The sequence below is a fragment of the Lampris incognitus genome, chromosome 1 (genome assembly GCF_029633865.1).
Source record: "Lampris incognitus isolate fLamInc1 chromosome 1, fLamInc1.hap2, whole genome shotgun sequence".
Lineage (NCBI taxonomy): Eukaryota > Metazoa > Chordata > Actinopteri > Lampriformes > Lampridae > Lampris > Lampris incognitus.
The window spans coordinates 152,347,181-152,373,165 of NC_079211.1; the positions used below are offsets into that span (position 1 = coordinate 152,347,181).

At 45.0% G+C, this 25,985-nt stretch overlaps 1 protein-coding gene across 1 annotated transcript in view; it reads right to left on the bottom strand.

Moving 5' to 3' along the window:
* Positions 1–25,985, bottom strand: part of tut7 (terminal uridylyl transferase 7) — a 43,353-nt gene that overhangs the window by 1,287 nt on the left and 16,081 nt on the right. The window contains exons 15-27 of the mRNA XM_056286136.1: positions 23,922–24,008; positions 21,908–22,008; positions 21,550–21,607; positions 20,946–21,049; positions 14,643–14,732; positions 14,429–14,542; positions 14,241–14,318; positions 2,104–2,281; positions 1,191–1,238; positions 994–1,085; positions 779–894; positions 455–648; positions 78–166 (exon numbers count right to left, since the gene is read on the bottom strand). Of these exons, the coding sequence (XP_056142111.1) occupies positions 78–166; positions 455–648; positions 779–894; positions 994–1,085; positions 1,191–1,238; positions 2,104–2,281; positions 14,241–14,318; positions 14,429–14,542; positions 14,643–14,732; positions 20,946–21,049; positions 21,550–21,607; positions 21,908–22,008; positions 23,922–24,008 (1,349 nt within the window). The remainder of the gene's footprint in view (positions 1–77; positions 167–454; positions 649–778; positions 895–993; positions 1,086–1,190; positions 1,239–2,103; positions 2,282–14,240; positions 14,319–14,428; positions 14,543–14,642; positions 14,733–20,945; positions 21,050–21,549; positions 21,608–21,907; positions 22,009–23,921; positions 24,009–25,985) is intronic.

Below are 25,985 nucleotides of genomic sequence, written 5' to 3' on the forward strand. Positions count from 1 at the left end.
GAAGGATGGTCAACAAAAAAAAGATAGTTGAAAATTAATAAAGGGTGGAAAAACTGTCTTGAAATTCAGCATCATACCTGTTTCTCCTTTTCTCTCAAATTCCTCACATGGCCTGAAGAAGAGGAGGGAGAGGAGGAAAACAAAGCAAGCTCCAGTTTGGTGTTTCCTGCCAGATGAAAGAACAGGATTCAGGGGGTGTAAAAGGCTCTTTTGTGGTTGGTGAAGAGTTACAATCCAGAGATTACCGTGTGTAACAGAATCTCCTGTACCTTGTGGGAAAGGTCTATTACTTTTACTTCAGTAATTATGTTAGACAGAAAAATATCACAAAGAAGAAACTGACCTTAATCACAAAGAATTATAAAATTCCAAGTTTGGTTTCATCATCTTGTTAATAATCTTGTATGATTTACTGATGAATTCTTGGAACCAGCAAATTAGATGTGCGACTAACCTGCAGGGCCTCTGTACTGCAGGCAGTCCTTCTTGATGTGGGTCTGTGATCCACACAGGAAGCAGCAGCGCTTCTCTTCCTGTCTCCTCCAGCGATCTCCTCGCGGTGCCATCTGCTCCTTAGTCCCCTCTGCAGCCTCAGGCCTCTCACGTGCGTGCTCTGTCCTCTTCTCCGAATCCCGCCTGTGTTTGGACCTACGGCAAGCATTTGCACAAAGCAACCTCAAAATGGAGCATGGCGGGCTGGTGCAAAGACACCGCCTCAACTTTTTTGCTTATTGGTTAATACTGCCGCTCATCATGCGTACGCTGCGATAGTGCTTACTTCTTACGCATGGGGCAGTCTTTCATGAAGTGGCCTATCTTGCCACAGATCCGGCAGCAGCGGTCGTTGGGGGCCAGCTCTCCTTCAGTGAGAACCTCAGGGTCAAAGAAATACTCCTGGGACAGAAACATGGAGAAGTCAGCGTGGTTGCGTTGGGATTTTTGACAGACACCAAGTCTATGTGGCAGCATGTGGTAGTTTTGGTGAATACCAACCATGTGATTGGGGTACTCGGGAGGATAGACTATGACTGGTGTGCCAAACACCCGTCGGCCATTGATGAAAGCCTTCATGATGAAGTTGGTCACTGATTTGTTGAGAAGAAACACAGAGATGTGACTAATGAGATACAACTGAATGAATGGATAACCAAACCATTAAGGGAAGCAAGTAAGGAAGAAGAGAGTCATACTCCTCCTTGAAAGGCCGGCACCCAGATTGTGATTCAGGTCAAACGGATCTGTGACGACAACATGAGAAGAGAAAAGTGACATTCTGGCACAATAACCATGTATAACACAGACGTAAAACACATTTATTTACACACACCCATTTATCTTATTCTACAAAACCTTCTTACTGTCTGTTCCCTATTCTCAAATGTCATGTCGAGTTAATCAAAGGGACGGACTCTTGGCCCATCTTTCATGGCAACACAGTCACCACTTCTAAAACGACAAGAGCAGATTGATATCTTGACACTGAACAATGGGATAGGTAATAATCAACAAGTCTACAGTCTTAGTATCTACCCAGCACTGTGCAAACACTTATTTATACTTTCCTTCCCTTCTACTTAGCCCAAAAACCTGTTGAAAGGCTGGGCCTGAAAGTATCCATATAATAAAAAATATAATATATGAAAATACAATAAAAGTGTCTCATGTACATTTCAGATTTGTAAGTTAACTTTTGAAATGTCAAGAAAAATTAAAATGCAAACCAGGTACTTTTCCATTAGCTGCTTTTAAACAATGAAACAAGCTTCCTGTGTGCAGGACTACTACTACGACTACAACGACGACTACTACTACAACTTTTGGCTGCTCCCGTTAGGGGTCGCCACAGTGGATCATCTGTTTCCATCTCTTCCTGTCCTCTGCATCTTCCTCTGTCACACCAGCCACCTGACTACATTATCAAAATTATTCCAGAAGAAAACACTGCAAATGAATTTGCTCTTTGTGGACATCCTGACTTCACCTCAAGTGATCTCAAGAACTGTGCGATAACTGGAAGGGTTGTCTTTTCATACTTACACTTACATTCATCTTCTCTTTTTTCCAACATCAACATTTGCATGAAAACAGCAGCAGTAGGTTTACCTTCGATGACGATGTACTTGGAGGTCCACTGCTTGTTGAAGGTGGTGAGACGAGCTTGCTGGCGTATGCAGACAACATGCTCCTTGAAGTCAAAGTCCTCAGTGTAGAACCGGAGCAGGCCCAACCACAACGCCCCCACCGTCTCTGTGTTTCTCCCGTACTGTGGCCAGCGACCCGGCTGCAAGACAGGGGGAGACACAAAAGACAAGTGAAGATAGTGCGTACAACTGTGAACGTGCACAAATTTTTAGTTGAACCTTAGTCAATTTTTATATATATAACTTAATCTGGTTAACCTGCAGTGCAGAAGTTTTTAATGAAACATTTTCTGGCACAGGATACAAACCCTCTACACCAGACTCGACAAATCAAAACAAACAACCATACAAAAAAGAACCACAATATAGTTATTAAAATCACAAATCACATAAATACAATAGCCTCACAAATACATTAGTCTCACAAATAATCAGTCACACCATACTCACAATAATCACAACTCAGCTTTATAATTGTATAAAAAGTCCTTTTATCGCCCTCTTCTGGCAATGAGAGTAATTACTTCTCTGTCACAGCTCCCCTACGAGGAGAAGCTACACCAGTGGTTATCTGTGTTTGTCCTTGCCGTCGATCGCTTTCTTTCTTTCTTTCTTTCTTTCTTTTTTAACTTTAATCCTTCGAACGCCGAGTTTCTTTTTCCTCTACAGCATCAGAAACGTCTCTCGGCTACTTCTTAGAGTTGTCTGCCACAGCTCCAGCCCAGAAACTTCCTGGCACAAAGCCCTGAACACAAGCCAGTCAGAGGCATGCCGACGCTTCAGTCCAACAGAAGTTCAGCTCTGCTGAAGCAATAACTGCTGCTTGATGTAAAATGCATCCCTATGTATCACTTCCAGTGCACCAGCGCGGGAACGTTGCTCCAGACACCTGATATACTGCGGTATACTGCGAAATACAGAGATTTACCTGGCGGTGATAGGCTTAACCATCACAGTGTGAACGCGTTTAGCAAGGGCTTGAATGTCATGGGCACTCGTGTAAAAGTCCCGCATTCTATCTTTAAGTCATACTCTAGCTTATTTGAGGTTGAACTGATGCCTAAGCATTTCATTGCTAGCATGTTGTGGCAGGCATTGCTAGCATACTGTGGCACGCTGTGGTGGGCATTGGTAGCATGTTGTGGCATGCTGTGCTTAGGGTTGTCAACTCCTTGAAATGGAAATAAGGCACACGGGACAGGGACGGGGGTTGGATGGACAGAGCGGCATGGGCATAACAAATATAATGTGCCTCACACTATACACACATACATATATAATTTATACATATTTATATATATAATAAGGAACGATTCCTTTTTTTAAGGAACAGTTGGCAACCCTAGCTGTGGCAGACATTGGTCGCACGTTGTGGCACACTGTGGTAGACATTGATAGCATGTTGTGGCACGCATTGGTAGCATGCTGTGGCAGGCATTGGTAGCATGTTGTGGCAGGCATTGGTAGCATGTTGTGGCATGCTCTGGTTAGGGTTGTCAACTCCTTGAAATGGAAATAAGCACAGGGAACAGGGACAGGGGTTGGATGGACGGGGCGGCATGGGCATAACAAATATAATGTGCCTTACACTATACACACATACATATATAATTTATATAAATTTTTATATATAATAAAGAACGATTCCTTATTTTAAGGAACAGTTGGCAACCCTAGCTGTGGCAGACATTGGTAGCATGTTGTGGCACACTGTGGCAGGCATTGGTAGCATGTTGTGGCACACTGTGGCAGGCATTGGTAGCATGCTATGGCAGGCATTGATAGCATGTTGTGGCACGCTGTGGCAGGCATTGGTAGCATGTTGTCGCAGGCATTGGTAGCATGCTGTGGCAGGCATTGATAGCATGTTGCGGCACGCTGTGGCAGGCATTGGTAGCATGTTGTGGCAGGCATTGGTAGCATGCTGTGGCAGGCATTGATAGCATGTTGTGGCATGCTGTGGGAGACATTGGTAGCATGTTGTGGCAGGCACTGATAGCAAGTTGTGGCACGCTGTGGCAGGCATTGGTAGCATGCTGTGACAGGCATTGATAGCATGTCGTGGCATGCATTGGTAGCATGCTGTGCATTTGACAAATATAAGAACTTGAACTTGAACATTAGTGAGAGCTTATGACTGCATAAGTACACAAGGACTGAGACCTGGAATATAGACAAGCACATAACTTTTGTCCCTGTACACACATAGTACATGTAGTCACAAGTAAAGAGTGAACTAAGTTTACAATAACAGCATCTACAAAGCTACGATGCTGATATATATATATTTTTTTGTAAGTCCGATTCACCTGACCTACATGTCTTTGGACTGTGGGAGGAAACCGGAGCACCTGGAGGAAATCCACACAGACATGGGGAGAACATTCAAACTCCACACCGAGGAGGACCCCCAAGGTTGGACAACCCCGGGGCTCGAACCCAGGACCTTCTTGCTGTGAGGCGACCGCACTAACCGCTGCACCTCTATGCTGCCCACAATGCTGGTTATTTAAAACAACAGCTACTACATGAACATTCAAATCCTGAATGCCATTGTAGTTGCTCATTTTAAATACTTACTCTCTTCTCCTAAATGTGTGAATCACAATAATCTAATAATCCTTCCTACCACTGGTGGTGGTGAAATGTGCAACGAAGCACCTAATAAGCTACAGAACCAAACATCTAAACACCTAATATTTTACCACCTCTTACTTCACCTGTATAAGTCAATCCCTGTGTATAAATCTGAAGATTGTTGTGTTGTAGTGTTGTCATTCTATGTTAAGTACACTGAGAGAGCCACAAAACCAGAGTCAATGTATGCGCAAACCTACATGGCCAATAAACATGATTCTGAGTCTGATTTAATGTGTGTGACCACACATCTTTCAAAGCGTAGGTCTTCAAAATTGTCAACTAATAATACAAGGTGTCTAATTCCAATTAATAATTCATCAGTTGGTAGCGTTAAAGTTCTGCCTACTCCTGATCACTTCAAAGAGAGCTTACATTTAGTTTCATAAATATTAGATCACTGTCTACCAGAGCCTTACTAATAAATGATCTGACTCATGAACATAGTTTTGATATGATTGGGTTAAGTGAAACATGGCTGAAACCAAATGATTTGCTTCCCTTAAATGAAGCTTCCCCACCTGACTATCCTTATGCTCATGTAGCTCAGGCAAATAAACAAGGTGGGGGTTGTCGCCTTAATATTTAATAATAATAATAATAATAATAAGGTTCGTAGAAGTTCAACCCCTCCTTCACGTGGCACAGACCAGGCAACGCAAGTATGGCAAGCCAGCAATACAAGTGGCCAAAGGGGCTCTGACAATTAAACACAATGATGCAATTACGACTAACTAAATCACCATACTGCATCAGTCGTCTCGCAGGTCAACAAGGACCACGATCCCAAGCAAGGAACCAGGCTGGGATCGAAAAGTCTGCTACTGGAACAAACTCTACCCACCAAGTACTAGAGGAACACCACACCGAGGATACTCCTCACAGTGGCCTTCTATGTACAATAACTAAAAACCTAACAAAAAGAACAAGACAGAAATGGTTTAGGGAAGAGTATAAAGATGTCACGGAAGCATTCTACACTGCTTCACTAAACCCAACAGTCACGTCACCGTCCAAAGCTGTCTACAACATCTGGCCAGAAAAACACCCCACGGACAGATTGAATCTGGATGCCAACAAATTTTCCAATGTCAAGCGCGACATCATTAAAAACCAAAGGCTAACAGACCTGGACTTCGTGAACATACGAAAAAAGATCAGAGAGAGCATCCCCACATGAACATCGAGGAGCTAAACATCAACAAACCAGACGAGACAGCAGCAACTGGTGAAGAGGAAGAAGAACAAGCAGAAACCCCCCCAGAAGTACAACACCAAGCAGAGGCAGTCCAGGAAGAATGCAATGAGAAAGAAGCAGAGATGACAGTAAGCATCTGGCAGAGATGGAAAATCCTGAAAGAAATCCCTGTCGAAGAACGACTAATAATCCCAAAGATCAAGAAATACCACCACTCCAAAGAAACCATCAGACTCGCCAACGAAGCCATCCAAAACATCAAGGGCGAGATGACAAGACCATTGAACCTAACAGAAATCAACCAGCTCATATACGCGGCCGCTTCAGCCATAGCAGACAAAAGACCAAGACAACAACAGAAATGGAAGATAAAACAACCAGTTTGGAAGGAGAAAATTGAGAAGGAGATCAGGGAACTGCGGAGACAACTATCACTCCTGAGTGAAGTCGACAAACACTCCAACATCAAAGAGAGAAAAAGGAAACAACTGGAATGAAAGCTCAACATCAAACAGAAGAATGATATTCCAATAGTCAAAGAGATGCTAAAACAACAGATTCAAGCAAAGGCACAGAGACTGAGGAGATTCGACAAGAGGAGCAAGTTCTTTTGGCAAAACAAGCTCTTCAAAGAAGATGCCAAAAAATTCTACTGTGAGCTGGGCAAGAAGAAGATAGATGTCAAACCACCTACAATCGAAGAAGGCGAGGAGTTCTGGAGTAAGATCTGGAGAACAACAAAGGACACAATGGGGGGCCACATGGATCCGGCAACATCAGGATCAATACAAACACAGAGAATCAAGAATGATCAGACATCAACACAACTGAGACCACTGCTGCCATCAACAAGACCAACAACTGGAAAGCAGCAGGGATAGACAGAATTGCCAACTTCTGGATCAAGAACCTGCCCAGCATCCATGAAGACCTCGCATGGGCCTACAATGACATCATCAGGAATCCAAAGAAATGCCCCAAATGGCTGACATGGGGAACCACATACCTGCTCCCGAAGACAGAGGAGACACAGAACCCAAAATAATTACAGACCCATACGTGGCTACCAACAATGTACAAGATCATCACCTCCATCATCACAGAGAGGACCTATTGCTTCCTCGACAAAAACAACTTGTTACCAGCACAGCAGAAGGGATGTAAGAAAGGTAGCTACAGATGCAAGGACCAGCTACTCATCAATAGGGCCATATTGCAAGAGGTCAAATCGAAGAAAAAGAACTTGTCAACAGCATGGATTGACTACAGGAAGGCATTTGACAGCATGCCACACTCCTGTATAGAGAAGAGCCTCAAGATCTACAGAGTTTGCTCAACAACTGTCAAATTCATCACGGAGAGCATGAAGACCTGGAAGACCACCCTGAATCTCCATCATGCAGAGGGGTCGTTAACATCGAGACCGATCAACATCAGAAGCGGAATCTTCCAAGGGGACACACTATCACCACTGCTCTTCTACCTTGCCCAACACCACTCAGCAATCTACTGAACAACAGCAGCTATAGGGACAAATCACAGAATGGCAAACTGACCCACCTGTTCTACATTGACGACCTCAAGACATTTACCAAGGATGACAATCAGCAGAAGGGTCTACTCACCATCGTCAAGACCTTCAGCGACGACATCAAGATGGAATTCGGAATTGACAAGCGTGCCAAAGCCACTTTCAAGAAAGGAAGACTTACAAGGACTGCAGACTTAGACCTTGACACTGAAATCATAATCAAAGAGCTAGACCAAGGGGGCACATACAAGTACCTAGGAGTAAACGAAGGAGACAGCATACAAAACTCAACCATGAAGGAGAAGATCGAAAGAGTACCACAGGAGAGTGAGTATGGTACTGAAGAGCGAACTCAGTGCAGCTAACAGAACTGAAGCCATCAACACCCTAGCAATAATACCTGTAGTGACGTACAGCTCCAACATCGTCAATTGGAAACTGAACGACATCAAGAGACTAGACACCAAGACAAGAAAGATGCTGACCATGGAGAAGATGCACCACCCGAAAGCAGATGTCGAAAGGCTGTACCTACCAAGAGCTTCAGGAGGACGAGGCCTAGTCCAACTCGAACTGACCTTCAAGACCACCACTATTGGGCTGGATGCATACCTGACAAAAACAGATGACCCACTCCTCGGAAGAGTAAAAAATCAGATCTAGTCCATCAATAAAGAAGCTGTACAATTCAAGAAAAAGCTTGATGTCCCAGAAACCCTGCCAACAGAAAATGAGGCAACTACCATCTATGCCAAACGAGTGAAGCAGAGGGCAAAACACCATGGCCAGCAGCAACTGCAAAAAACCTGAGAGGACAAAACAATGCATGGGAAGTACCCAAAAAGAATGAAAGACGCAGACGTGGACCAACAAAAGACACACAGTGGCTGAGGAGCACCGGACTGAAAGCAGAGACAGAGGGCCTGATAATCGCTGCACAAGACCAGAGCCTGGCAACCAGATCCTATTACCATTGCATTATCAAAGATGGTGGAACAGTCTCAATCTGCAGAATCTGTGGAATGTACGAAGAAACCATCGACCACATTGTCTCAGGCTGCCCGGAACTGGCGAAGACCGAGTACATATACAGGCACAACAAGGCAGCAGCACACATGCACTGAAAGATCTGCAGGAGTTACAAGATCAAGACAACTGAGAAGTGGTACGATCATCAACCAAAAACAGTCACTGAGAACAATGATGTCACCATCCTCTGGGACATGTCCATCCATACTGACAGTGAGATAAAAGTCAACAAGCACGACATCATTATCAAGGACAGGAAAGAAAAGAGGTGCATGCTCATCGACATGGCAATACCATCCAAAAAAATACCTCCGTGAAAGTCACAGAGAAGCTGACCATGTACAAAGACCTGGAGATTGAAATCGAAAGGATGTGGGGTATGAAGACCGAAACAACACCAGTAGTCATCGGAGCTCTAGGACTCATGAAGAAGGGAATGGAAAAATTCACCAACTGTATTCCAAGCAACATCAACATCCATGCAGTCCAGAAGATCACCCTACTCGGAACAGCCCACACATTACGACGAGTACGGTCAATCAAGTGACGTCTACCCTATAGTGCCTCAGATCCTTAGTTTGGACCCGGCTCTACGGGATGTAAAACAGGAAACACAAAAGAAACAATAATAATAATAAACTTTATAGAGCACTTTTCTAAAGCAATGTTACAAAGTGTTTTACAAAGAAATCAAACCAGACAATGCAAAAATAAGACTAAGACCAAATAAGCATTTAAGTCCATTTTCAATTTAACTTCTAAACTTACGTCTAAATTCAAATCTTTTGAGGTTTTTATTCTAAGTCCATCTCCCTCAGCCATGAACAGACTCAGCTCAGTCCACATTGTGATTCTCTATCGACTTCCTGGCTCTTACTAACTATTTCTTTAAAGAATTTGGAGAATTTATCTCAGGTCTTGTTACTCATTCTGATGATATTCTAATGCTTGGTGATTTCAATATTCATCTGAATAAGGCTACTGATCCTCTAAGTAAAGCCAGCAGCCATATCAAGATGTACCCTTGGTTCTGCCGAATGATGGAAGCTAAGCAGGTGTGGGTTTGGCTAGTAATTGGATGGAAGACCTCCCGGGAAAACCGAGTTGCTGCTGGAAGTGGTGTTGGTGGGCCAGTAGGAGGCAGTCTTCCCTCTGGTCCTAATAAAAAACAATGCCAAAAAAAGCACCAAGGCAGTGACGTAGACAGTGCTGTAGGAGATGCTGTTCTTCAGATGAGACGTTAAACTGAGGCCCTGACTCACTGTGGTAATAAATGATCCCATGGCACTTACTGCAAAGAGTAGGGGGTTCCCTGGAGTCCTGGTAACATTCCCAACCTGGCTCTCTCCATCTGGGCACCTAATCATCCCCCATGTAATTGGCTCAATGATTCTTCCCTCTCCACCTCAAGTTGATGTGGGGTGAAAGTTCTGGTGCAAAATGGCTGCCGTGCATCACCCAGGAGGGGCTACACATTGGTGGAGGTTGAGGTGAGTTTCCCCTCTTCACTGTGAAGCGCTTTGGGTATCAAGATAAAGCGCTATATAAATGTAAACCATTATTATTATTATTAAAGCCTTTCTGGCACTTGCTGATACTTTTGGGTTTGCTCAGTTTGTTCAAGAGTTGACGTCATTGCAGTGGTAACGCCCTTTATTTGGTTTTATCTAAACGGATAGCTGTTTCTGATCTGAAGGTCTTGCCAACCACATCTGCTGTGTCAGATAATTTTCTCATCCAATTTGAAGCATCTTTGGCCTGTTCAGCTAATGTTGGCACAGATGTAATTGACACTCGCCACACTGGTCCCTCCACTGTAGCTGCATTTGGCCAGCAGCTGCCTGAAGTCTTGGCTCCTTTCACTGTAGTGACGACTCTGTTGAAAATTTCACTAGTAACTTAAATGTGGCCCTCTCTAGTCTCCTTGATGCAGTTGCGTCTCTCACTACCCGAGCTAAGCGACTACAGAGGCCTACACCCTGACTTAATGACAAGACACAAGCTCTTCAGCGAGCCTGCAGGAGACTGGAATGTAAAAGGTGAATGTAAAATTTGAAGCTTTTTTACCTATCTTTGCATGACTGTATATTGAAATACAAGCGTGCTTTATCTGCTGCAAAAGCATCGTATCTCTATTTCTTAATCAATTCTAATAAACTTACCCAGATTTATCCTTGACACTGTTGCTAAATTTACTAAAAAGCAGCAGTCTATTAGCTGCTCAACATCCAAAGCCCATGAGTTTCTAGACTTTTTCTGCAATAAGGTTGATATAAAAAAAATTAGTTCAACTCCAGCTATCCTGCAGATCGTGTCTTACCAAATTCATGTCTATACTATGCATCTCTGTTAGTCCCTGTTATTACAGCTTTTGAGACTAATCTCTTCATGCGTTGACTAAGCTCGTGTCAGTTTCCAAACCAACCACTTGTCAGAATCAGAATCATGTTTATTGGCCATGTAGGTTTCATCTCATCTTCAGCCGCTTTTCTGGGGTCAGTTGCGGTGGCAGCAAGCTAAGTAGGGCACTCCAGACGTCCCTCTCCCCAGCAACCCCCCCCCCCCCCCAGCTCCTCCTGGGAGATTCCAAGGCGTTCCCAGGCCAGATTGGACACGTAGTCCCTCCAGCGAGTTCTGGGTCTACCCCGGGATCTCCTCCCAGTTGGCCGTGCTCGGTAAACCTCCAAAGGAAGGCGTCCAGGAGGCATCCTAATTAGATGCCCGAACCATCTCAACTGGCTCCTTTCGATGCGAAGGAGCAGCGGCTCTACTCCAAGCTTCCTCCAGATGTCCGAGCTAGTCTGTCCCTGTCTTGTTTGGTGGCCGAACCAAACCAGACAGCGATGGATGTGCAGAAGACAGGCTGGATTATTGCAGTATAGAACTGAATCAACAGTTCCTGAGGCAGGTTGAACTTGTTGAGCTGGTGGAGAAAGTACATCCTCTGCTGGACCTTTTTGATGATTGTGTCTATGTTGGATGCCCACCTTAGGTCCTGGGAGATGGTGTTTAGTTGACTCTTTACCAATAACACTTTTTAAAGACCTCTAGCCTTTCCTGGGACCTAATTTATCACTTACTACTGGCACTGTTCCCAGCAGTTTTAAGACAGCTGTGGTCAAACCTCTACTTAAGAAACCGTACCTCAATCCAGGTCTCTTAATAATTATTGACCAGTCTTTAATCTTCCATTCTTTTCTAAAATACTAGAGATGGTTGTGTATCAACAACTTTCAACCCATATAAAAGGAAATTATCTATATGAACCTTTTCAGTCGGCTTTCAGGGCCTGTCACTCCACTGAAACTGCTCTGACCAGAGTGGTACATCATATTCTACTTGCTGTGGACTCTGAGTCCACTCTGTACTTCTACTGCTGGACCTCAGTGCAGCCTTTGACACCATTAATCACTGTATACTATTAGACAGAGTAAATTGTAATTTTGGTGTCTCTGGCTTAGCACTCTCTTGGCTTAAGTCCTACTTATCTGGAAGAACACAGTGTGTCTACTACAATAACATTACATCGAAATTCTCTGATGTTAAATATGGCATACCTCAGGGCTCAGTTCTTGGCCCTCCAGATTTCTCTCTTAACATTTCACCTCTTGGCCAAATTATACGTAGTCATGGAATACTTTTTTTTTCAATTTTCCCCCCTTTTCTCCCCAATTGCATCTGACCAATTACCCGAGCTGTCCCGGTCGCTGCTCCGCCCCCTCTCTGCCGATCCGGAGAGCACCCTGACAGACCAGAGGAGGCGCTAGTGTCGCGACCAGGACAAATACCCACATCTGACTTCCCATGGCCAATTGTGTCTGGAGGGACACCCGACCAAGCCGGAGGTAACACGGGGATTCGACCTGGCGATCCTGGGTTGGTAGGCAATGGAATAGACCGCTACACTACCCGGACGCCATGGAATAAATTTCTATTGCTATGTGGATAATACTCAGCTGTATGTGCCTACATGGGCTGATGATTGCACTCAAATGACTAATATAGATACCTGCTTGGCTGCTGTGAAAAATTGGACTTCACTAAATTTCCTTTTATTTATTTATCTATCTATCTATTTATTTTTATTTCCCCCAATTATTTCTCCCCAATTGTACTTGGCCAATTACCCTACTCTTCCAAGCCGTCCCAGTCACTGCTCCACCCCCTCTGGCAATCCGGGGAGGGCTGCAGACTACCACATGCCTCCTCCGATACATGTGGAGTTGCCAGCCGCTTCTTTTCATCTAACAGTAAGACGTTTTGTCAGGGGGATGTAGCACGTGGGAGGATCACGTTATTCCCCCCAGTTCCCCCTCCACCATGAATAAGCGCCCCGACCGACCAGAGGAGGTGCTAATGAAGTGACCAGGACACATACCCACATCCGGCTTCCCACCCGCAGACAAGGCCAATTGTGTCTGTAGGGACGCCCGACCAATCCGGAGGTAATGCAGGGATTCAAACAGGCGATCCCTGTGTTGGTAAGCAACGCAATAGACTGCTATGCTAACCAGGACGCCCCCAATTTCCTGCTTTTAAATTCAGATAAAACCGAGATGCTGGTCTTTGGCCCTGCTAGACACAGACACCAATTTGATCAAATAACATAACAATCGACAACTCTGTGGTTTCATAAAGTGAAGCAGCCAAAAATCTTGGTGTTATGTTTGTTCCCAACCTTTCCTTTGATAAGCACATTAAACAACTCATCAAGACTGCCTTTTTTCACTTATGTAACATAGCTAAAATTCGGTCTTTCCTGTCCGTGGCTGACACAGAGACTCTAATACATGCATTTGTTTCATCTAGACGTGATTTCTGGAATGTTCTGTTTTCAGGTCTGCCACATGCTATTACTAAAAGTCTTCAGATGGTTCAGAATGCTGCAGCTAGAATCCTAACTAAAACTAGAAAATGTAACCATATTATACCTATTCTTGCCTCCCTTCATTGGCTTCCTGTCCATGTTAGATCAGACTTCAAGGTGCTTCTGCTGACTTATAAAATCCTAAATGGGCTTACCCGAACATACCTGTCTGATCTCCTTAAACTGTACATTCCATCTCAAGCTCTCTGCTCTCAAAATACAGGGCTCCTGTGTGCATCCAAATTTAAAAAGAAGTCAGTTGATGGCTGAGGATTTGGGAATGTTTGCAATCACAGCATTGTAAGATGGTGACAGATGTACTCTTAGGCCCTCCCTTGGTTAAAGGATGGCCGTTCCCTTTTCACATAGATGGCCTCTTGACTCTCCATTCAAACCAGTGTTCCTCCATATCAAGGATGTGCACATCCTCATCCTTCCAAAATCCTCTGTGACTAGTACACAGGGCTACTGTAACTCTAGTTAATGGTCACGCCCATGTTTGCATATGAAACTGATAGTTGGTTTCTGTCGTGATGCAACTGTATTGTTTATAAGGGTGGGGATACCTGGAGTCAGTTTAGACTGAAGAGGTCACTTAGATGATGATGAAACATATCTGTCAATAAACGTTGTGTCCAGATGGACTGATGCAACTTTCTTTAATTTTCTTACCTGGATTATTGAGCATGCATAAAGACACTCGCTAAAGCAAACTTTTAAAACAACGTGTAACATACAAATATATCAGACAGTTTTTTAGTTAGCAAAATGTAGGAACCACACCTAGGTTGTAAAATTACACAAAAAAGAAACTGTAATATTAATAATTAGGCTCACCAGAGCTTTCAGATCATCAAAGAAGTAGACATTCCATCCATCCACCAGAATCTCTGGCTTCTTCTCTCCATCATAAATCTGCAGCAGCCAACAAACACAACCCATAGAAGAAGAAAATGTTTCTGTGTTAACAACTGCTGGCTGATCCAGACTTAGTGATTGGCTTCTTAGGTTTGAAAGTGTGTTACCTCCTGCAGCACAGGGATAACTGGCGGGTTTCTTTGCTGGAGGAAGAAAAGGACCATGAGGGTGTAGGCATAAGAAGAGAGGCTGCCACGGGACGCATCCCCAATGTCACACATCTGGAATTGGGACAAGTGAACAATAAGACATTGCAGATGTGTGTGTATTATGTGCACAGCAGACAAAGGCTTCTGGATATATTTTGTCTAACAGGCTCACCTTGGCAAAAACCTTCATGACGTAGCAAAGGAGCTTGACTCTCTTGTCGATTAAGGCATACGATGCTAGCAGGTGTGTGTTGTGTAGGGCCTGAAATCAAAAAGGGTCAGACTGTACAGACAGCAAGTTGGCAAATGACCTGCAACATATATTGTGCCTGTGTATTCAAATACTAAGAGTGCGTTTATAGGCATGCCCAGGGGAGCAGTCGGATGGGTTGTTTTTTTAATACTTTATTGATCCCCATGGGAAATTTCGCTCTGCATTTAACCCATCCAAGCTGTGTAGTTAGGAGCAGTGGGCAGCCGTGCAGCATCCGGGGACCAACTCCAGTTCTTCTTGCCATGCCTCAGTCAGCGACATGGACAGGAGTACTAACCCTAACACGCATGTCTTTCTGATGATGGGGGAAACCAGAGAACCCGCAGAAAACCCACCGCAGACACAAGGAGAACATGTAAACTCCACACAGAAAACGACCTGGGATGACCCCCAAAGTTGGACAACGCCGGGATTCGAACCCAGGACCTTCTTGCTGTGAGGCAACAGTGCTAACCACTGGGCCACCTACCCTAAATTCAAAATGTTCAACAAATCTGTTAATGGTCAACTCATTTGAGCCAAGCCACCGAGGATGCACAAGTCAGTGCATTCTTAGTGCTGGTCCCAAGCCTGGAAAATAGGGAGGGTTGTGTCAGGAAGGGCATCCAGCATAAAACCTTTGCCAAATCAAATATGTGGATTTCCATACCAGATTGGTCGCGGCTCGGGTTACCAATGACCGCCACCAGTATTGTTGGCCAGCAGGGTGTCGGTGGAAACTATGCTACTGTTGGGCGATGGACAAGGAGAGGAGGAAGGCATGTCCAGAGGCAGCAGGAGAGGAGGAAGGGTAGGAGTGTGGAGGTGAGAGTCGTGTTGGCACTAAGACGGGTAAAGGGAGAGAGCTGGCTGATATGATGGACAGAAGAGAGGTAGATATACTGTGTGTACAAGAGACCAGGTGGAAGGAAAGTAAGGCCAGGAGCATCGGAGGTGGGTTCAAACTCTTCTACCATGGTGTGGATAGGAGGAGAAATGGGGTAGGGGTAATTCTGAAGGAAGAATATGTCAACAGTAATGAGTCCAGCCCCTTTCCAGGAATTTGGTATCAGAGCCCATGCTATGTGTGGAGGTGAGCCCAACTATATCTAGTTGGTACCGCTCCACTTCAGGCTCAGGCTACTTCCCTGCCAGAGAGGTGACATTCCACTCCAATTATTGGGGCATCACATTGCTCGGCCTCCCTGGGAAAGTCTACTCTAGGGTGCTGGAAAGAAGGCTCCAACTGATTGTTGAATCTTGGATCCAGGAAGAACAATGTGGATTTCGCCCTGGCCGTGGAACAACGGACCAACTCTTTACCCTTGCGGAAGTGCTGAGGGTGGCATGGGAGTTTGACCAGCCAGTGTACATGTGTTTTGTGGACTTGGAAAAAGCTTATGACCATGTACCCTGGGGCACTCTGTGGGGGGGTACTGCGGGAGTATGGGGTACCGGGGCAGTTGCTACAAGCCATCTGGTCCTTGTATAACCAAAGTGAGAGCTGTGTCCGCATTCTCGGCACAAAGTCAAACAGGTTTTCAGTGGGTGTCAGACTCCGCCAAAGTTGTCCCTTGTTTCCAATTCTGTTTGTGATATTCATGGACAGGATCCCAAGGTGCAGCCAGGGTGAGGCGTGTGTCCGTTTTGGGAACCTCAGAATGGCATCTCTGCCCTTTGCAGATGATGTGGTTTTGTTGGCTTCATCAGAACGCGACCTCCAGCACGCACTGGGGCAGTTTGTAGCTGAGTGTGAAATGGCCGGGATGAGAGTCAGAACCTCCAAGTCTGTGGCCATGGTTCTCTACCGAAAAATTATGGATTGCTCCCTCCGGGTTGGGGATGAGTTGTTGCCTCAAGTGAAGGAGTTAAAGTATCTCGGGGTCTTGTTCACGAGGGTAGGATGGAGCGGGAGATTGACAGGCGGATTGGTGCAGCATCAGCAGTAATGCGGACGTTGTACCGGACCGCTGTGGTGAAGAGGGAGCTGAGCTGGAAGGTAAAGCTCTCAATTTACCAGTCAATCTTCGTTCCAACCCTCACTTATGGTCAAGAGCTTTGGGTAGCGACCAAAAGGGTGATATCGCGGATACAAGTGGCTCAAATGAGTTTCCTCCGTAGGGTGTCTGGGCACAGTCTTAGAGATAGGGTGAGGAGCTCGGACATCCAGAGGGCGCTCGGAGTAGAGCTGCTGCTTGCGTCGAAAGGAGCCAGTTGAGATGGTTCGGGCATCTGATTAAGATGCCTCCTTGGTGCCTTCCTTTGGAGGTTTTCCGGGCACATCCAACTGGGAGGAGACCTTGGGGAGACCCAGAACTCGCTGGAGGGACTACATGTCCAGTCTGGGCTGGGAATACCTTGGGACCCCCCAGGAGGAGCTGGAGGGGGCTGGGGGGAGAACCTCTGGAGTGCCCTACTTAGCTTGCTGCCACCATGACCCTACCCCGGAGAAGTGGCTGAAGATGAATGAAGGAATGAATATGTCAAAAGTGTGTTGGAGGTGAAGAGATTGTCAGACGGAGTGATGAGCATGAAGCTGGAAATCGAAGGTGTATTGATGAATGTTATCAGTGCATATGCCACACAAGTTGGGTGTGAAATGGAAGAGAAAGAAGAATTTTGAAGTGAGTTGGATACCGGTGGACAGTGTACCAAAGTAGGAGAGAGTGGTGATTGGAACGGACTTCAATGGGCATGTTGGTGAAGAGAACATAGGTGGTGAGGTGATGGGCAGGTATGGTTGGTGTCAAGGAGAGGAATGTGGAGGGACAGATGGTGGTGGATTTTGTGAAAAGGATGGAAATGGCAGTGATGAAAACATATTTCAAGAAGAGGAAGGAGTCTGGGTGGTGTGGTGGTCTATTCCATTGGCTACCTACACAGGGATTGCCGGTTCGAATCCCCGTGTTACCTCTGGCTTGGTCCCTACAGACACAATTGGCTGTGTCTGCAGGTGGGAAGCCGGATGTGGGTATGTGTCCTGGTCGCTGCACTAGCGCCTCATCTGGTTGGTCGGGGTGCCTGTTCGGAGGTGAGGGGGAACTGGAGGGAAGAGCGTGATCTTCCCACATGCCATGTCCCCCTGGTGAAACTCCTCACTGTCAGGTGCAAAGAAGCGGCTAGCGTCTCCACATGTGTGGGAGGAGGCATGTGGTAGTCTGCAGCCCTCCCTGGATCGGCAGAGGGGGTGGAGCAGTGACCGGGACAGCTCAGAAAATAGGGTAATTGGAAAAGTAAATTGGGGAGAAAAAGGGAGGAAATAAAAAAAAAAGGAGGAATGAACACAGGGTGACGTATAACAGTGGAGGAAAGTGCACACAGGTGGACTATATCTTATGCAGGAGGTGCGATCTGAAAGGGATTGGAGACTGCAAGGTGGTGACAGGGGTGAATGTAGCTAAGCAGCATCAGATGGTGGTCTGTAGGATGACTTTGGAGACCAAGAAGAGGAAGAGAGTGAAGGCAGAGCCAAGGATTAAATGGTGGAAGTTGAAGAAGGTGGACTGTTGAGTAGATGATCACGGAGGAGTTAAGACAGGTACTGGGTGGTAGTGAAGAGTTGCTGGATGGCTGGGCAAACATTGCAGAAATAGTGAGGGAGACAGCTAGGAAGGTACTCGGTGTATCATCTGGACAAAGGAAGGAAGACAAGGAGACTCGGTGGTGGAATGAGGAAGTACAGCAAAGTATACAAACGAAGAGATTGGCAAAGAAGAAGTGGGATAGTCAGAGAGATGAAGAAAGTAGCCAGAAGTACAAGGAGACGCAGCATAAAGCAAAGACAGAGGTGGCAAAGGAAAAGGCGTATGGTGAGTTGTATGAGAGGTTAGATACCAAGGAAGGAGAAAAGGACTTGTACTGATTGGCTAGACAGAGGGACCAAGCTGGGAAAGATGTGCAGCAGGTTAGGGCAATCAAGGATAGAGATGGAAATGTGCTGACAAGTGAGGGGAGTGTGTTGAGAAGGTGGAAGGAGTACTTTGAGGGGCTGATGAATGAAGAAAATAAGCGAGAGAGAGAAGGTTGGATGGTGTGGGGTTAGGGAATCAGGAAGTGCAGTGGATTAGCAAGGAGGAAGTGTGGGCAGATATGAAGAGGATAAAGAGTGGAAAGGCAGTTGGTCCTGATGACATACCTGTGGAGGCATGGAGATGTTTAGGAGAGATGGCAGTGGGTTTTTTAACTAGATTGTTTAACACAATCTTGAAAAGTGAGAAGATGCCCGAGGAGAGGAGAAGAAGCATACTGGTACCGATTTTCAGGAACAAGGGTGATTTGCAGAACTGTAGCAACTACAGAGGTGTAAAGTTGATCAGCCACAGCATGAAGATATGGGAAAGAGTAATAGAAGCTAGGTTAAGAGGAGAGGTGATGATCAGCGAGCAGCAGTATGGTTTCATGCCATGAAAGAGCACCACAGATGTGATGTTTGCTTTGAGAATATTGATGGACAAGTATAGAGAAGGTCAGAAGGAGTTACATTGTGTCTTGTGGATTTAGAGAAAGCATACGACAGGGTGCTGAGAGAAGAGGTGTGGTATTATATGAGGAAGTTGGAAGTGGCATAGAAGCATGTAGGAGTGGTGCAGGATATGTATGAGGGCAGTGTGACAGTGATGAGGTGTGTGGTTGGAATGACAGATGGGTTCAAGGTGGAGGTGGGATTACATCAAGGATCGGCTCTGAGCCCTGTCTTGTTTGCAATGGTGATGGACAGGTTGACGGACGAGATCAGGAAGGAGTCTCCGTGGACTATGATATTCATGGATGACATTGTGTTCTGTGGTGAGAGTAGGGAGCAGGTTGAGGAGAGCTTGGAGAGGTGGAGGTATGCACTGGAGAGAAAAGGAATGAAAGCCGGTAGAAGCAAGACTTAATACATATGCGTGATAAGAGGGAGGACCGTGGAATGTTGAGGATGCAAGGAGTGGAGGTGACAAAGGCATATAAGTTTAAATACTTGGGGTCAACTGTCCAAAGTAACGGGGAGTGCAGAAGAGAGGTGAAGAAGAGAGTGCAGGCAGGGTGGAGTGGGTGGAGAAGAGTGTCAGGAGTGGTGCGCGGCAGAAGGGTACCAGCAAGAGTTAAAGGGAAGGTTTACAAGATGGTTGTGAGACCAGCTATCTTGTATGTGAAGCACTTTGTAACATTGTTTTAGAAAGGTGCTATATAAATAAAATCATTATTATTATTATTATTATTATTATATTATCATATGGTTTGGAGACAGTGGCACTGATGAAAAGACAGGAGGTGGAGCTGGAGGTGGCAAAGTTGAAGATGCTAAGATTTTTGCTGGGAGTGATGAAGAAGGACAGGATTATGAACGAGTATATTAGAGGGACAGCTCAGGTTGGACGGTTTGGAGACAAAGCAAGAGAGCAAGATGGAGATGGTTTGGACATGTGTGGAGGAGAGATGCTGGGTATATTGGGAGAAGGATGCTGAATATGGAGCTGCCCGAGAAGAGGAAAAGAGGAAGGCCAAAGAGGAGGTTTATGGATGTGGTGAGGGAGGACATGCAGGTGGCTGGTGTGACAGAGGAAGATGCAGAGGACTGAAAGAGATGGAAATAGATGATCTGGTGTGGTGACCCCTAATGGGAGCAGTCGATAGTAGTAATAGATTTTAACCACATTTTGACAATTACTGTTAAGACGACTCTCAACTTTTCTACCAAGCCAACAAGCCAACATTTTCTACAAGGTCAATGGCTGCCAATTCCACTTTGCCTTTAAAGTAGCATAAACACCTTTAAACCTTCTATCTAGGGGACAGCAGAACTTGACAGTAGAACCCAGCCGCAAGACTTGCATTTCTTTGCTGCACCTGTCTTTTCTGCCATTCTTGTGTACACGTTTGACCAAAGAAAGTCACGAAATCTTGTACTTTCTTAATAATTTATACTATCTGTTGGTTTAATACAGAAGTGACTAGGCACAACTCAATATTTGAATATTTCAGATGTATGCAGTTCTGGCCTCTGAGTTATCGTTGTGTTTGACTGGCCAGCTTATAAACCATGTCGTCAAATTAATGTTCTCTTTTATTATAGCTGGCAGAGTACATGTAAACAGATGTGTTTTAGCCTCCAGTCTTACTGATCCATTCTTTCACCTTATACGTTTAATTCTACAACTGTAATCTGACGCTTAAAGGTGTGTTTTTGTATGTATGTATGTGTGTGTGTGTGTGTGTGTGTGTGTGTGCTGAAGCCCCTACCAGTGTGTTGTAGAGGCTGATGTCTCCTTCCAGGCCTGTACGGACATGGTAGAACTTGACAATGGGTACTTTGGCAGTAGTGATGGGCAGGATGTTCCTTAGACCTTAAGGGGTAGGAGATTAAGACATAGAAGAGGGGTTTCAGTAGACATTTTGCACTTTTTATTGTTAGCATGTTTGGACAACATTGTCCAAACATGAAAGCCTCTTCATTTGATCTTGAGAACTGATTTCTTACCATTCATTCTTTGAAAGCAACAGTTAAGACTGTCTCCTAGTTAACGCTGGTTTGAATGATATTTCTAGACAGTACCAAGCACTTAACTGAGCTCAGATTTTATTTTTCTCTGTGGTTCTGATAATGGTCTGGTTCAAAAAAATAACAATAAGTTTTTAAAATGTTTCATGGTTTTATTAAAATGAATATCAAAGAACAGAAAAGGGGCAAAGGTTAAAAATCTTTAAAGCTCTGAACTCAAATGAAGTTCAGAGGTTGAAGCAGACGAGAGTTGAAGTTGAATGCTGGACATGTTAAGTCTCATGAAGGTCAGCAGTTGGGAAAAAAAATTGACTGAACAGGATGATCTGTTTTGTTGTTCCTAACCTGGGTGTTTCTTCAACAGTCGTGCCAGGCTCTCGATGATACTGATGCAGTCTAGATCCTAAGAACGAGAGAATCGTGAACTGATAAGACAACAATTATACAGTATGATGCAAACATTATATATAGTGTAAAACCACAAAACTCAAAATATATTTGAAAAAATAAATACAACTAAATTCAAAAGGACATACTTTTAGCATCTCTGCAATTTATTGTGTTTTAATGTTTTGTTGTACAACGGAACTAAGACAGGTAGTTTTCGTGTGATGCACAAGATGGCACCCTTTAGAGAAGTCCAGTTTATCAGAGTGGATGGATGACTGCGTTACAAAGAGGCAAACTGAAAAGAGGTTCTTACATCTGCAGTATCCTGCCCCTCCATGACCATGCAGATATCCAGGTCACTCTGTCTGAAGCCAAAGCCATTCCTAGATGATCCGAACAGGCGCAGGCTAGCTCCTGTTGATCACAATATCAAATAAAGGTTACATGTGATAAGCAACTTTATGCTACTACTATTTTCAGCTGCTCCTACTGACTTTCGTTCCTCTTCTCTCCAGTGCATACCTCCACCTCTCCAGGCTCTCCTCCACCTGCACCCTACTCTCACTATAGATCACAATGTCATCCACGAACATCACAGCCCATGGAGACTCCTGCCTGATCTCGTCCGTCAACCTGTCCATCACCATTGCAAACAAGAAAGGGCTCAGAGCCGATCCTTGATGTAATCCCACCTCCACCTTTAACCCATCTGTCATTCCAACCACACACCTCACTATTGTCACACTTCCCTCATACATATCCTGCACCACTCCAATCCTACATACTTCTCTGCAACTCCCAACTTCCTCATACAATACCACACCTCCTCTCTCGGCACCCTGTCGTATGCTTTCTCTAAATCTACAAAGACACAATGTAACTCCTTCTGACCTTCTCTATACTTCTCCATCAACATTCTCAAAGCAAACATCACATCTGTGGTGCTCTTTCGTGGCATGAAACCATACTGCTGCTCGCTGATCATCACCTCTCCTCTTAACCTAGCTTCTATTACTCTTTCCCAAATTTTCATGCTGTGGCTGATCAACTTTATACCTCTGTAGTTGCTACAGTTCTGCACATCGCCTTTATTCTTGAAAATCGGTACCAGTATGCTTCTTCTCCACTCCTCGGGCATCCTCCCACTTTCCAAGATTGTGTTGAACAATCTAGTTAAAAACTCCACTGCCCTCTCTCCTAAACATCTCCATGTGTCCACAGGTATGTCATCAGGACCAACTGCCTTTCCACTCTTCATCCTCTTCATAGCTGCCCTCACTTCCTCCTTGCTAATCCACCACACTTCCTGATTCACTATCCCTACATCATCCAACCTTCTCTCTCTCTCTTATTTTCTTCATTCATCAGCCCCTCAAAGTATTCCTTCCACCTTCTCAGCACACTGTCCTCACTTGTCAGCGAATTTCCATCTCTATCCTTGATCATCCTAACCTGCTGCACATCCTTCCCAGCTCAATCCCTCTGTCTAGCCAATCAGTACAAGTCCTTTTCTCCTTCCTTAGTGTCTAACCTGTCATACAACTTACCATACGCCTTTTTCTTTGCCTTCACCACCTCTCTCTTCACTTTATGCTGCATCTCCTTGTATACCTGTCTACTTTCTTCATCTCGCTGACTATCCCACTTCTTTGCCAACCTCTTTCTCTGTATACTTTGCTGTATTTCCTCATTCCACCACCGAGTCTCCTTGTCTTCCTTCCTCTGTCCAGATAACACACCATAAGTAACTTTATACATTGCAATAAAAAATATCTACTACTACTACTTTCAGCTGCTCCCATTAGGGGGCGCCACAGCGGATCATCCGTTTCCATCGCTTCCTGTCTTCTGCATCTTCCTCTGTCACACCAGCCACCTGCATGTCCTCCCTCACCATATCCATAAACCTCCTCTTTGGCCTTCCTCTTCTCCTCTTCCCTGGCAGCTCCATATTCAGCATCCTTCTCCCAGTATACCCAGCATCTCTCCTCCACACATGTCCAAACCATCTCAATCTTGCCTCTCTTTTTGATCGCAATAAAAAATATATGAATTGCCAAAAAAAGAATATTGCAATTTTGACTGTCCAAATCAACAGGACAAAACTGACACTTTTTAAGAACATTATGACCAAATTATATTTCACCTCCTAAAGACATGACATTCATGCAATTTCATTTTCTACTACCATAGCTCTATCTACCATCTTGGTGATGAATATACAAAGCAAGCAAAGACATACCACAGACCAGGAATTCCAGATGATTCATTTCATTCAAAAAGATAAAAAGGCAATTAACTGCAGCATAAATAATGGTTTACTTTACCGGCAAACTGCCATCTGACAAAGCTCTCCAGATCCTGCAGGATGTTTTCTCTTACACTCACTTCCAGTTCCTCAGGGGCAAAGTCCTCTACAGAGACACAAAGACCCACAATCAGTTAGACCAAACACTAGGGATGGGTACTGAAACAGGCACCAGTGCTAAATTATTAAAGACCGTAGTATTGATAAGCTCCGACATTAACGGTTCTGCAATCGGTATTGGAGAAATGAGGAAAATAAATTTCCTATTTATTTAGGCTACCTAAACGTTATTTTGCACCTTTTATCTCACCAACCCTGTTTCTAACCTGCGGTAAGATTAAGACATTTGTCTATGATGCATTTTGCTATTCCCAATCCAAGTCAAGTCAATTTTATTTGTATAGCCCAATATCACAAATTACAAATTCGCCTCAAGGGGCTTTACAGCAACACAACATCCTGTCCTTTTATCCAGAAGAGAGATCTCTCTCTCAGAGCCTGTCGTATGTGCGAGCCAAGGGGCGGGGCCAGCTCTCTCTCTCACACACACACACACACACACACACGCACACACGCACAAATAAACAGACCCAAAGAGCCTGCTCTTAGTGACCATGGCAGAGAGAGAAATAAACGGTCAAAATCTGGTCATACTTCACTGGAGTTGACGCTGACAATGCTCATGCCACAAGTGCAACAAGTCTTTTGCAGGTAAGGGGGGAAACACAAGCAATATTTCAAAACAGCTAGTGAAAGTGCATCAAATACAGGTGGAGAAATGCAGTTTTCAACGCCTAGCTCGTAGTTATCTTCGTTGCCCCATCCACCTCTATGTTATGTATGTTAGCAGACTGAATTAAATATGCTACTAGAAAGCCACTCCCACTCCTGTAGATATGGTCAAGATGGAAGACAGACTAATTGTTTCTGTACATTCCTTCCCATACTTTTATATTTATATTTTATATTTCCACTCCGCTTCTGCTGTGGGAAGATGGCGGCGCAAATTCACATTTGCGGCGGCTTCACCCAGTACCAGTGTGGGAAGATGGCGGAGCGAATTCACGTTTGCGGCGGCCTCACTCAGTACCGTCCATGCAGTTTCTTTCTCCACATCTGCGTCTAAGTTTGTCTTCCTTTAATGGCTGGAAGAGCTGGAGCTGGATCAGCTGGGGGAGCTTGGTCTGCTGCGTCCTGTGGGCCCAGGGACCATGGCCCTGCCTAGAGCTGTGCCCGAAGAGGTAACACCAAGGGTGGTCTGACAGGACGCAGAAGCGGGGCAGGCTAAGCTAACTGCTAGCCCATGCAGACTGGCAGTTCCGATAACACCGAGGGCGGTCTGGTGGCGGCCTCGCCTAGCCTTGATTGTGTTTTTAGTGTAGTCGTGTGGAGTGCAGGGGGGTGTGTCGAAGGTGCCTGGCTGGGACAGCTGGCGTTGGATTGGCTGAGGGAGCTGGTCTGCTGTATCCTGTGGGCCCAAGGACCACGGCCCTGACCAGGGCTGCACCTGAAGAGGAAACACTGAGGGCGGTCCGTCGGTCTGACATTCCTGTCATTTTGACATTCCTGTCAGACCGCCCTTGTTAGTTAGTTAAGCTCGTTAGTTAAGTTAGTTATTTAAGGTCGTTTGTTAGTTGAGTTTGCTCTCGTTAGTTAAGCTAGCTGCTAGCCCGTGCAGACTGGCAGTTCCGACAGTCATCCTGGCTGGCATTCATTCTCCTGGACAGTGATTTTTTGTTTTTCTTTGTTTAGTTTAGATGTAAGTGTTAGTTAGGATATATGTTTTTCTGTAGTTCTTGTAGTTTTTGGATGTGTGCTTGTGTGTTTATGTTGCACAGCTGTGGGCTGGGGAAACAATTTTTAATTTCATGTGCGCAAGTGCATGAAATGAAATGACAAAGTGTTTGTGATTTCTGATATGATGACAGTATAACATTAACGTCATCAAAACAGGAAACGAACAGAATCAGCATCTTGCTCAGGGACACTTCATCAGGGTGATGTTTTTCCTTCTACTTGTTTCTGACCTCAACCTCTTGGAAAATGGTAAATTTCCCTACTTACTCAAACACCTTTTTTCCCC